We start from the raw sequence: 12,553 nt of genomic DNA on the forward strand, positions 1-12,553 counted from the left end.
TGGCGATACTGTTGGAGGCCTACCTGTGCAGGGTCCGAGTGTTTGGACAGGCCGTCGACGCCGAGGACTTCTTCGAGAAACTCTACATTGCGCTGCAGGTACTCGTCGGCGCCAAGGTCCTGAACAACCTCGGCTTCATCGTCGTCGGAAATCGCGTCTTCGTCGAGGCTCTGCGAGACCTCAAGCGTCTGGAACGCTCCATCGGATTCAGGTATACGTTTGACAAATTACGACGAGGACTCGCCATGGTAGTAGTTTCGCCGCTTGACTGCGTGCCCGAAGATTGCGGTATCGAATCCCGGTTGTGGCAACTACATTTCGATGGAGGCGAAGTGTTTGGAGCCCGTATACTTGGATTTAGGTCCACGTCAAACAAAACCAGATTGTCAAAACTTCCGGAGCTCTGTAGGTACAATGCGGCGCACCTCATAATACGTACCGCAGCTTCGCCGACAATTATTACCATTAAACGTAATTCATTATGCACGTGTGTGTATTCGTATGAGTTCGCGTATGCAAACGCATGCAAAATCGAGAAATTTCGGTGGTATAACTCCCCTCCGCCCCAATTTTACGACCACTATTGCGCCGTTCGTGAATCGCGGGATGGTGCACTAATGAGATGAGCTTTTGCGAATGAAAAAAAAAAGATACTTCCACAGTTTTAAAAATGAAGATTTCTTTCCAGATTCCGAGAAGAGAACAGCAGGTTCTGGTGGATGCGCCGCCTGAAATGGATCGCGTTCGCCGGTGTCGTGTTGCTTTTCGGTTTCACTCGATCGCTGGCCGTGTACGAGGTGGTGAAGGAGACGCCGGCGCCTCAAGTGCTGGCCGCCACGAGCGGCGTGTTCTCGCTCTACTACGGAGTCATCGAGTCTATGGTCGTGATCATCGAGAGGTACTTCTGCGTCGTGCTCTCACATTACGTCCGGTTCCAGGTGGGTGTACATGCACGCTGCACGTAATTGTCACCATAAATAGAGAGTTTTAGTACTGCGTACGCAGCGTACGTGGCGGCGTTGTGTACGTAAGGACGCCACGTTCTGCGTAGTGCGCATCCGCACACCGCAACGCGCACGTATCGCATTACGTACGCAGCCGCTACGTACGCATGCATGAGATGCGTGCGTGCGTGCGTACGTATGAGGTGATCGCGTCGCTCTCGAACAAGTTCGCGACAGCGCGAGACTTAGTTTTGCAAAATGGCGGCATTGGCGGCAAAATGGCGGCACTGACCGGCTCTGTGACTTAAAATATGGCCATAATCTGGCTATAACACTTGGATTGGCTCACATTGGCTGTCAACAACACGTGCTTCTATTTTGATATACCAGATGGCGCAACACGCTTCACGCTCGTTACGTACGCGGGTACTACGGAGTACTAAAAGCCGATTAGTGGCAAACGACGCCACGTAACGCAAGGCGCTTGCGTGATGCGTACGTAGTACCATTCCGCAGTACTAAAACTCTCTAATATAATAATCATCCCGACTACACCTACTGCAGGGTAAAGGCCTCTCCCATTTTTCAAAATAAGTTGAAACGAAAAAAAAATTGGGGCAGCTATACACCTTTTCACAGGAAGGAAAAAACACCGCCATGATGGGCTGTGCGCGGGAGTACAAAGGCTTAGGGCGCAGCGTTGTCAGTGCATCTTCGAGGGGACGCGCCAATTTGCACAGCCCTAGGAGGGCTATGGCGGCGCCCAGGGAGGCGTTTATGAAAAGGTGAATACGCACCAGTGGTCCGCCTCGGTGGTACTGTGGTTACGGTTTTCGGCTACTGACACGAAGGTCATGGGTTCGATGCCAGCTGCAGCGACCGTTTTTTGATAGAGGCGAAATGTTAGACACGTGTACCGTTCGACGTGAAATAAAAAAAAAGAAATTGGCAGATCCCACGTACCTTGGGAATCGATGCATGTTATACGAAGCGTGCGGGTGGAGGGTGAACGGGGTTATTTATTTATTTTTATTGAGCGACACGTTATGAAGTGGCGCTAAATATCTGCACAAATCTATGCACACACAAATGTCAAACAGCCACGTATGTTTTATATTAGCGGTTGTTTACAGTTGTGTGACGATGCCAGCAGCAACATGGATATTAGCAACACCAGAAGGGGTAAGCTGATATGAAGTGCTGGTGTTTGCGCTGGTGCGCGCGGTGATGGTAGCCCTCATAATGCTACACAAATCAACTCCAACGGATGACGCCTGACTACAATTTATGTTAACCCGACATGACGGCTGTATCATAGGAGTACGTATGTGGTGTTTACAAAATCGGATAGCCAGTACGCCAACCACAATTGACGTTACAAGAAGATTAGGGTCTACTTGAAAAGTATATCCGAGGAATGGCGTGGCTCTGTGGTAGAATACTTCATTGTCGCGCAGGATTCTAGGGTTCGATTCCTGCAGGGACACTGGCATTTATTGTTTGCATTAGTCTGGTCAACGATGCCCATGGTAGCGTTAGAGTTGCCCATGTGTGTTCTTGCCGTTCTTAAGTTATGTCTGTCACCTCTATCACATGCCCGCAAAGCAGTGGCACGTACCCGCCTTAGGTATGTGCCACTGTTTTCTGGAAAGTGTTTGACGACGCACGCGACGAGGTTGTGACATTATTTATGTAATGATCAGCGCGTCATATTCGCCAAACAATCTTATCCTCCCAACTAATTGTGGTGTACCCCAAGTTGAGGGGGTGATCATAAGAACACCGAGATGTTGGCGGATAGATAGATAGATAGATAGATAGATAGATAGATAGATAGATAGATAGATAGATAGATAGATAGATAGATAGATAGACGCCAAAAGTTCTTGAAGAACGCAAAGAAATGCTTCGCTTTTAAAAATCGGGGCAGCTATATGCACCCGTTCTCGTTGACTTACGTGTCTGTGTTTCCTTTGCGCAGAACCTTGTTCAATTTGAGTGTATACGTTAAAAGGACACCTAATGGTAGGAGTTTCCAGAGGCTTCCAGTACTGAATTGAGGCCTCTGGAAACTGCCACGTTCACCGTAGTGCCACGTTATTCATATAGTGCCACGTTTCCCGTTGGCAGAATCATCGGCCGTTCTCCTGATATGCTGACAATATGAAAAACACGATCATTGGCATAAACGTGCACGCGCAGGCATCAGAAAGGAAGGGGGGTGACAGTTAGCACCCCCCCCCCCACTAAGTCAAAGTATGGGACAGATGTTCCGCCCCCTCCTTTTCGGTGATTAGCGGGGGCTGCCACCCTCACTAGTCACCGAGAAGCCTGCAACTAAGAATGCCCTCCCCCCGCCTGCCCAGCCACAGACTTTCGTGTTTGCTCTCAGTGGCGAACGTTTCCTAATGGCACTGTGAGTTATTCTTGTTTTATTCATCTAGCTCCTTACAATGTGGCGTTGAGCCGTATTTTCTTACGCGTCGCAGCAAACCACCCCACCTTTCATTTCACAGTTGCTACTTCCTCAGTAAAAAAAAAAAGCGAGCTAGTTTGTACTGATTCATTACTATGAAGTGTAAAAAAGACAGACAAGTTGTGCACTTTCTTGTCTTTGTTCTTTTTGCGCCTCTATAATATATAAAAAAATTCCTCTCTGCACCCTTCGCAGGTGGACCGCACGCGGGAGTTACTCTGCGATTCTGGCTCTGATCTGCAGCATCAGCGTTCGACGCGCCACCTGGCGATAGCCGTAGACAGGCTCCGCGCTAGCATGGCGTCCGTGGTCAAGATCGTTCGCAAGGTGGACGAGTGGTTGCGCTGCGCCGTGGTGGTAAACTTCGTCATCTCGGCGATCGTGATGTGCATCATGGCTTACGCCGTGGTCAGTAGACACACCACCACGCACAAGCTGCTGGCCACGACCGCGTACTCGATCCTCGCGTGCCTGTCGATCGCCTACGCCTCCCTGTCAGCCGGCGACATCAAGGAGCAGGCGCTGAAGCTCAAGGCCGTGCTCGATTCGGCATCCGTCATCGACCTTCCCCCAACGGTTACCTACCAGGTGCGTGTGCGGTTCGTATGCGCGTGGGCATAGCGATGCAGAAACGGGCACCATCCCCCCCCCTCCCCCTCAAGCCACTCCAGCACTAGCTCTCACCCAAGCTAAACCAGCACTCTCCCAACCCCAGTTGCGATGGCACTCTGGTTTGCACACCCCTAGATTCTGACACCCTCACTACGGTCTCTGAAAGAGGGAGAAAAATAAAAATAAAAGCATATCCACAGAGTGATGACGAGTGGGGCGAAGCGTCCGTCAGCCCGTCCGTGCTTCCGTCCGTGCGTTAGTTCACTTCCGTCCGTCCGCGCGGCCATCCGTGCGTCCGTCCATCTGTCCGTCCGTCTGCTAGTCTGCCTGTCCATCCGTCCGTACGTGCGTCCATCTAGTGGACATTCCAAGTACCGCCATCTCCCATCTTGCATACCGGTGGCTACGTACGACAACGACGAAGGATGTACAGACCCACGCCCTTAGGAGCTTTGCCCCTGAAATTCCCTGCAAAACGGGGTGTTGCTGGAGCCAACGTTTACAGAAGCAGACCTGTTTTATTCAAGGCTGCGCTTTCGTACATCGTAGTTTAAAGATCGCAGGACAAAATTTACCCCCCCCCCCCATTTCATCTGTCTACGCCAATGCCATGTTTCGTGCCCTCGGGCCGACAGACAAATGACTTTATTGTGGCCCTGAGTAACTGCGTTGTGACGCCCTGTTTTAGGAGGAATCCATAGCCGCCGCGGGCCGTTTTCACGTATAGAGACCGTAAGACCACGGCCCTCCGCCCTCTCGCAGGCCCTCTGGACAGCCTGAAGTTGAACCGATAGGTCAACACAGTTTAGGGCTTCCTTACAACCCTCTTCTTTGTTAAACTAAGCGTCACGTAACGCGGGACATCGCCAGAGCACGCCAGGTAAAGGGCAATACGCGCCTTTCCACAGTCCGGGCAATGCTGTTCGATGGTGGGCGAGAAGTAAGTGAACCCGCCCGGTGAAGGGAAGGGACTCCGTTTGGACCATCCTGAAGACCGATGATTGCTGTCCAGTAAGGTGCACAAAACATACACACGCATGCGCAATAGTTGGTCGTTTTAGCTTTGCTAAAGAAAGACACGACGACTTGTCAAAATGCTCACTCCAGCGACACCTTTTGATATTTTTCGTCACTTCAAGCTTCCATCTTGCCTTGAACTTCTACTTGAATTGGATGTTTACTAGAAAAAAGTGTGTTCTCATATACCACAAGCTCAAGTAATGAAACAGTTATCAAAGCTGTTGCCAGACACTCACTGTAGGGCCGTTTAAACCTGCAAGATTAAACCTGCCACTTTTTTCAAGTCTGTGGCACGTAAAATCTAAAGATTTTGCACTCATATGAAAACTACCTTTGTTACCTTTCTGATCCCTGCCTTTTAATGCCTGCTTGCCTGTCATCAACTACAGCCCCGCCGTGGTGGTCTAGTGGCTAAGGTACTCGGCTGCTGACCCGCAGGTCGCGGGTTCAAATCCCGGCTGCGGCGGCTGCATTTCCGATGGAGGCGGAAATGTCGTAGGTCCGTGTGCTCAGATTTGGGTGCACGTTAAAGAACCCCAGGTGGTCAAAATTTCCGGAGCCCTCCACTACGGCGTCTCTCATAATCAAATGGTGGTTTTGGGACGTTAACCCCCACAAATCAATCAATCATCATCTAAAGCTTATAAATCAAACATTAGGCTATTTCACCCACGCACTAAGGCTTTCAAATGCAGTTTCTTTCCTGCGCGACTGAACAATGGAATTTATCTGCAGAGGTTTGTATGTATTCAATTTTTTCAACATCTAAACGCAGTTGCTGGTGTATAGTTTCTCTGCATCATGTTACAATCTATGCCTATCACATATTTCTGCGTGTATTTTTTGTATGTACGCCCACTCCTGTTGTCCCTTAATAAGCTGCAGTATGTATATAAAAATAAATAAATAAAATAAAGTACAGGTGGAACTTGCATTGCAAAAAAGGCAACGCACGTAATACAGAAAAGAAGCTGAATGCGCTCGCACAAAAAGCATGAAACTTCCGAGTAACACGCACCACAGATTTAAGGAATAGGGCGAGAGTATTGTAAAAGAGTGGTAGCTAACGCTGTTGTGTCACTACCGCAGTGTGTCATGCAATGACAATGTGACCAATTTTATTTCATAAATGGTGAAATAAACGGTGTCTAGGTTATATATCCAGCGCATATATGATACGAAGGTTCGGCTGTCGAGTTTTCGTGGGGAAGAACGCAGCCTCGACCCAGCGTTCCACTCCACCGTCACACCAATGTGGTATGTGCGAATGGCCGTGTAAGTTCCAGCGGGAGTTTCGAGTGGTACTGATAACACGCGAGACTCGGCAATCGGAGTAATTCGGGCGTCTGCATTGTGATTAAATTCCTCACCAACAGCACGTACGGTGTGCAGCCTCGGGCACAATCACACATGCTAGCGAACTGCGTGAGGTGATGTAGACGGCGCTGCAGTTGCGAAGGTGATGGCGTCAGCAAGAAGTCTGTCTGAAGGGAAATGCCACGTGACTGCAGCGTAAGAATACTGAGATGAACGGATTCATTCATTCATTCATTCATTTCACTGTATTTAGGTGGAGATCTTCAGCCTGACCATCGACGAGAAGCAGCTCTGCTTCACTGGGCACGGCTTCTTCACCGTTGACAGACCCATGCTGACCACGGTACGTGAACCCTACAGAACGACTGTACAAATTGAGCTATCGTTCACGATGAAATCACCGGTGTGGCTTAGCGGCTCTGGTGATGCGCTGCTAAGCTAGAGGGCACGGGTTCGATTACAAGTCACTTTCATCTCTGTTGCTGTCAGTGCTGAAAAGCTGGACTGGTGGGTTTTTACTTGAATACATTTCACCCGCGATGATTCCCGCGATGATTATCCCGCGATGATTCATCCCGCGATGATTACGCCCGCGTACTTCCATTTGCTTATTGTACACTACTCGGTGTGCTTATGTTCTCTTGTTCACTATTCTTTTGCCCGTTATCTCTGCCTTTCTTTTTCTTCTCCAGTACAGGGTAGCGAACTAAATACTTCTATGTCGTTAACATCCATACTTTTAACCTGCTGTCACTCTGTCTCTCTCTCTCTCCCTGCAGTTCATTGGCCTGGTGATGACGTACTCGCTCATCGTCGTCCAGACCGGCCGAAAATCCGACACACCCAGATGTCAGCATTAGGCAGGCCCCGCCATGCGGCTACTCCTCTTCATAGAAATCGCACTTCACCCTGGGGAGGATGATGATGATGATGATAGCGATCGCACTGCAATAACACACGTGCATTTGACTAAGTACACGTTTAAAGGGCCCCTTAAACAACCCCGGAAAAAATGCAAAGATAGCGAGCGCGTTTCCAGCCTTTTCGGCACAATTCTTGACGCCGTGCATTCCGTTTACGTGACGTCATGGGGGAATAAGCTCTTCATTAGTCCATACACGAGGAATATCACTTGCAAGTTCTCGTTTACGCGCTCCTTGGCGACGCAGTCACACGCCAGGTCTGCCTTGTGTCGCGCGACTATTGTGCGCGATCAACTGATTTAGCTTCACTCAGTGCGTTTTTTGACAGCGTGCGACGACGTGATGCCGTCTAGCCCCCAAATATGCGAAATCCTGATAGGCAAAGTGCTGGAATTGTGCACGTGTTTTATGAAGAAATAAGTGGTGAGGAGGAGATAGCCCATGTAGGAATGGTGTAGTCAATGATGGGGACGGATCCAGCCACTCATTTTAGGGGGTCGCTTGATGCAAAACCGGGGAAGGGACGGCCTTTTTTTGTAGTTACTATCTCGACAAGAACCCAATCACAGCCAATACCAGCATCAATACTGCTAATGTGTGCTCGTAGTGGCCCTGCTCATTGGTCCTAATCGATGATAGGAGGTGGACGATATAGGCATTGAAGAAGGGGGTGGGGGTAGCTGACACAGGCTTTGAGGAGGGGGGCGATTGCCCTATAACCCCCCCCCCCCCCCCCCCGCTGGATCCGCCACTGGTCATTGAGAAAATGGAACTACTATCCTGTCTTTGAGGTAAGAGCGGTTTAGGGCAACACCCTCCAGGAATAAGAATTGTTGAGGTTTTACGTGACAAAATCATCATGTCTTTCCCAAGTTCTGTTATCGCCCCATTACACGTGTAAGTGCTTACTTGCGCAACCAGGCCGATTGACGAAGAACCATCGAGATAATCTTTGAACATTCCGATGTGATTACGCGAACGACGTGGACAATACAAAGTCTTCTGGAACTTGTACGCAGCCGCTAGCGATAACGCCAGAATATTCGTTGGCACATGCGTAAATTCCGACGCGCGTCACCGCTTGTAAGTTAATTGACGGCCGACGCTCTGCCCGCCGCTATCAATGCCAGTGCGTATCACGGTAATCTGTCTTTTTCCTTGACCGGCCACAAGTTCGGCCAAATGAACAGTTTCATCTTCAACATACAGTCTGCTAATAAAGTTGTTTTCTACTACTACATACAGTTGCTGCTTTCGTCAACGTCACGACTACGTGATAATACGTCAATGAGGGACACGGAAATTGGAGAGCTCTGGAAGTTTCGACCTCCAGGCATAGAGTAACATAAAAATTACTAGAGTGGGTTGATTGATGATTGATTGATTGATTTGTGGGGTTTAACGTCCCAAAACCACCATATGATTATGAGAGACGCCGTAGTGGAGGGCTCCGGAAATTTTGACCAGCTGGGGTTCTTTAACGTGCACCCAAATCTGAGCACACGGGCCTACAACATTTCCGCCTCCATCGGAAATGCAGCCGCCACAACCGGGATTCGATCCCGCGACCTGCGGGTCAGCAGCCGAGTACGTTAGCCACTAGACCACCGTGGCGGGGCAAAATTACAAGAGTGGGGCCAAAAGCGGCGGAGCTACGCAGCTTCACGCCAGCCGCAAGATGGCAGCACATCCCTCACTTCTTAAAGGAAACACGTGTACTGGTTATTTACTACGGTACCTTTTCTAGTGCATTATACGTCAACGCCTTCTAGAAAATATAGGAGGCATTGTATACGTCTGCGTGGTTTTGCGACTGTGATTGTGGCCGCAATCTTTCTTTATCGTATGCGATTGTGTGGTGCGAGGCCTGGATCGAATGCGAGAGGAGTGCACAAGGCGTCCACGCGATGGCAGCGTTGTTACGCTCCGTGTTCATGAGCATTTAGGGCGATGAAGAAGTACGGGCAGCAGCAGGGATATGCCCTAAAAAATGTGCGATAACGTGCCCTGCGTGCGTCGTGGTCTTCGCTTGTTTCGTCTGCCTCTCAGCTTGGCTGCTGCTATAGGTACGAACACCATCAATACTTTGTTAAGTGTGTATTGAATTTGTCATTGAAGCCTTAACCTAACATTTCTGGCATTGTGCTTTTCGGTGCTGAAATCTTTTTTTGTGCTCTTCACTTCGTGTACTGTTTTTGTGGATTGCTTCGCACGAAAAAAAAAAACTGTTTGGAATGCTTGGCAGCACGTTTGCGAGGAAATTGTTTCTTGGCTCAAGAAATTGAGTCACCGCTCTCGTTGTTAGGTTTTCTTTGTACCACTGTACATGTATTCTAATTAACTGCATGCATGAGATTTTGTGAAAAGTATTGTTATTTGTGCCGTTCGAAAATTGCTTAAAGCTCTAATGAGCGCAATGAGAGAGAAGTGGTGAATCTAGAAAAATGTTTCTTGGCTACAGCTAAGACATAATCTTCTGCCTCGTAAACAGCTTTCATGACACCTAAAATTGATTTGTTTTTGTTGCGGCAACTGCTTGTGACTGTTTTTCGCAAGAGAGCGATGTTAAGCGTGCAGGGGAAAATTAGTGCGAAGGTGGGAAAGAAAACGTAGCCAACATTTTTCTTTTCTATTTTCGCTCCATGCCGAAGTCAAGTGCTGAGACGACTACTGACGTGTCGCGCTGTGCACTGTATGCGTAGTTGTGTGCGTTTATTGCAGTTTTACTCACCTGTGGGTCTTTTTATATTTATGCTATATGCTTATTTCCTGTGTGTAATTTATAATCATGATATGGCAGCTGTATTTTAGCGTCTCGCAGTGCAATTAACCTCTCATTGTGCCTGCATTTATCAAAAATCCACAAAGTGGGCATGTGCTTACCGGGAATTTCACTTGAAAATAAAAATTGTCACTCCTCCAATGATTTTCATGTTTTGATTAAAACGTGTGCATAGACACACATCGGCATCGTGTGCTTGCCGCTATAGCGGTGGAGCTTACACGAAGCTCATGGATGCATGCAAACGAGGCGTTAAAGAAAAATTAAAGTATGGCCTCAGAGACGAGCATGTACCTAGAAGTGGTCTCGGAGGCTGTATAAAATTCCTAGTCCCTACAATATGGCCTTCGAGACACCCTTTACTGTAGTATACGATTTCTGAGGTTGCAAAGGTTCCCAACAACCATTTGGAACGCTGAGAACCTAAATCAGCAGCAGGGGCCTATGGGAGTGTACTCTCTTAACTTTATATGTTACTCTATGCTCCAGGTTCGTTTAGCAGGCGCCTGAACGTAAGCACACGAGCGTACCTCTAGAAACATCCTTTCCCGTTAGTTTTTCTTTAAAGGCCCTTTAAAAGTTAGAGATAGGTTAGGTTGAACCCATAGGTCGTCAAAATTCATCCGGTTTATCTCGACTACACGAAACGCCTCGCACTAATGTAATCGTTTTGACATTTAATCAGAATCGAAACGGAACTCTAATGTAGATTATTTTGTTCGACGGGCTGTGGGAAATAAATTTAAAAAAGCTCGCTTCTGTGCTACGGCTATGCTTGTTTAATTTAACGTATTAGCATGTCCTAGCGCTCGCATACGTTTCTTGTGGTCGTGACACGATTTCCCAAATCCACTTTTGGTACGAGTATATTGATTCAAAGTTTGTCTGACACCAAAAATTAGCGAATCAGTGTTTTCATAATTTCTGCCGATCGGCGTTTTGCGAAAACTGTGTTGCACAACGGAATATTACGTAAACGTTGCCGTGACAGGCATTTTTCGTAAGCTTTAAGCGCAATAACAACAAAAAAAGCAAGCTCTTTGGTATTGGCCAAGTCTATATAGTGGCGGCGTATATTAAGAATTATCGTGCGACCTTTAAATTGAAGAATAAGTTTGGCGCGGGACGTGTAAGAACGCACGGGCCACAGGAGAAGGGTTACCTCGTAACTATCTTTATCAAAACAAACAAAACGGAATTTCTAACAAGTATGAAGTGTAGAACCACCATTCGCGAGCGCACTGAAGCACATACACGCTCATAAAAAATGCCGAATGCAAAGTAGAACATTTAATTTAATTTTCATCCTTCGTTGTGCAACACCACAGCAATATCACTGACACAATCGCTTCGTTCTTTGTTTTCCGTATATGATACGCTTCCATGATGTATCTGGCCGCCAAATTCCAGCTCTTGCCCCAAAACTGAACCGCACAGATTGATTCAGGGTTCGGACGCTGAAGGATACGCTTTTGTCGGCTGATTAATCGCTCGTCTCTGTAGATTACGAGGTTCCCGTATCAGTCGAACGACCACTGGCTATAGCTGGCTTGCCCGGGGCAACGCTTCCGTGATTTATATATCTATCGCGTGATGCGTGATCCACGTTGTTGTGTTTTTTTTTTCAAAGGAAATTCGCGGGTGGCTCCTTAGATTGTTCGATAATTTATTACAACTTACCCCTTCATATACGTCAAGAATTTCTCGTCGAGGATAATTCTTCAATGCAGTATAAGAAAAAAGAAATATTAGCGAAAATTGTTCCCAGGGGTCCCACTTTCACAATACATCTCCTGTATGTTGTTATCTTTGTGCGTAAATTATTTATTATGAATAAGACACTTTTTAAGAGTCTCCTGTAATACTGATGCTACACCGCTTTGATACACTCAGAGTAGGCTTCTTTGGTATCGCGTTCGAAAAAAAGAAAGAAAACAGACAGACAGACAGACAAACAACTTTATTTTGATCCTGAGAGGTCAGGCAGTAGGCGAATTAAGCAGGTCCCCATTCGGGCGTCGGCCAGTCCCATGTCGGAACAGAGAGGCCATGCCTCTCAGCACGTTCACGGACCCTCTGGACATCCTGCAGCTGGACGTCTTGTCTGGGGTCTGTGATTGCCGTCGTCCAGTCCACTTCTCGGTAAAAGTCTTCTAAAGCAGGGCAAAAACAAAAGAAAAAACACCTTTAGGCCCAGGCCATGAATTTGCCGGAGTTTTTAATGAAGTTGTTGCCACCATCACAGTTGGCGCCTGTGAGACAAAAGTGCTTACTTTTTTTCTTTTTGTCCCACCTTACGGTGACACCGGGCCTCGCTCGGAACACTGTTTCTAAATGAACGTTATTTCTCTCTGTCTTTCTTTTGGTCATTGTAGTGGCCGCGTGTATTCAAGCAAACATGTCAGTCTAGTTGCATTTTTAGCAGTAAATATATCTTAAATGGATGCTCATAGCAATTTTTCGAAGCTGAGCTTACTCC

General features: G+C 47.7%; 1 protein-coding gene across 1 annotated transcript; it reads left to right on the forward strand.

Moving 5' to 3' along the window:
• Window positions 1-691: 691 nt before the first annotated feature.
• On the forward strand, window positions 692-10,215 carry LOC142768805 (uncharacterized). Its single transcript, XM_075871034.1, has 4 exons — window positions 692-938; window positions 3,616-4,008; window positions 6,623-6,712; window positions 7,149-10,215. Exons 1-4 carry the CDS (start codon window positions 720-722, stop codon window positions 7,227-7,229), a joined length of 783 nt encoding a protein of 260 aa, XP_075727149.1. The 5' UTR covers window positions 692-719; the 3' UTR covers window positions 7,230-10,215.
• The last annotated feature ends 2,338 nt before the right edge of the window (window positions 10,216-12,553 follow it).

The sequence above is a fragment of the Rhipicephalus microplus genome, chromosome 8 (genome assembly GCF_043290135.1).
Source record: "Rhipicephalus microplus isolate Deutch F79 chromosome 8, USDA_Rmic, whole genome shotgun sequence".
Lineage (NCBI taxonomy): Eukaryota > Metazoa > Arthropoda > Arachnida > Ixodida > Ixodidae > Rhipicephalus > Rhipicephalus microplus.

What these genes read in the sequence shown, in the direction of transcription:
- LOC142768805 (XM_075871034.1), top strand. Translation starts at nt 720, where the DNA reads ATGCGCCGCCTGAAATGGATCGCGTTCGCCGGTGTCGTGTTGCTTTTC. An exon ending in CACATTACGTCCGGTTCCAG is followed by an intron (nt 939 to 3,615) that starts GTGGGTGTACAT and finishes CACCCTTCGCAG; the next exon opens with GTGGACCGCACGCGGGAGTT. An exon ending in ACAGACCCATGCTGACCACG is followed by an intron (nt 6,713 to 7,148) that starts GTACGTGAACCC and finishes CTCTCCCTGCAG; the next exon opens with TTCATTGGCCTGGTGATGAC.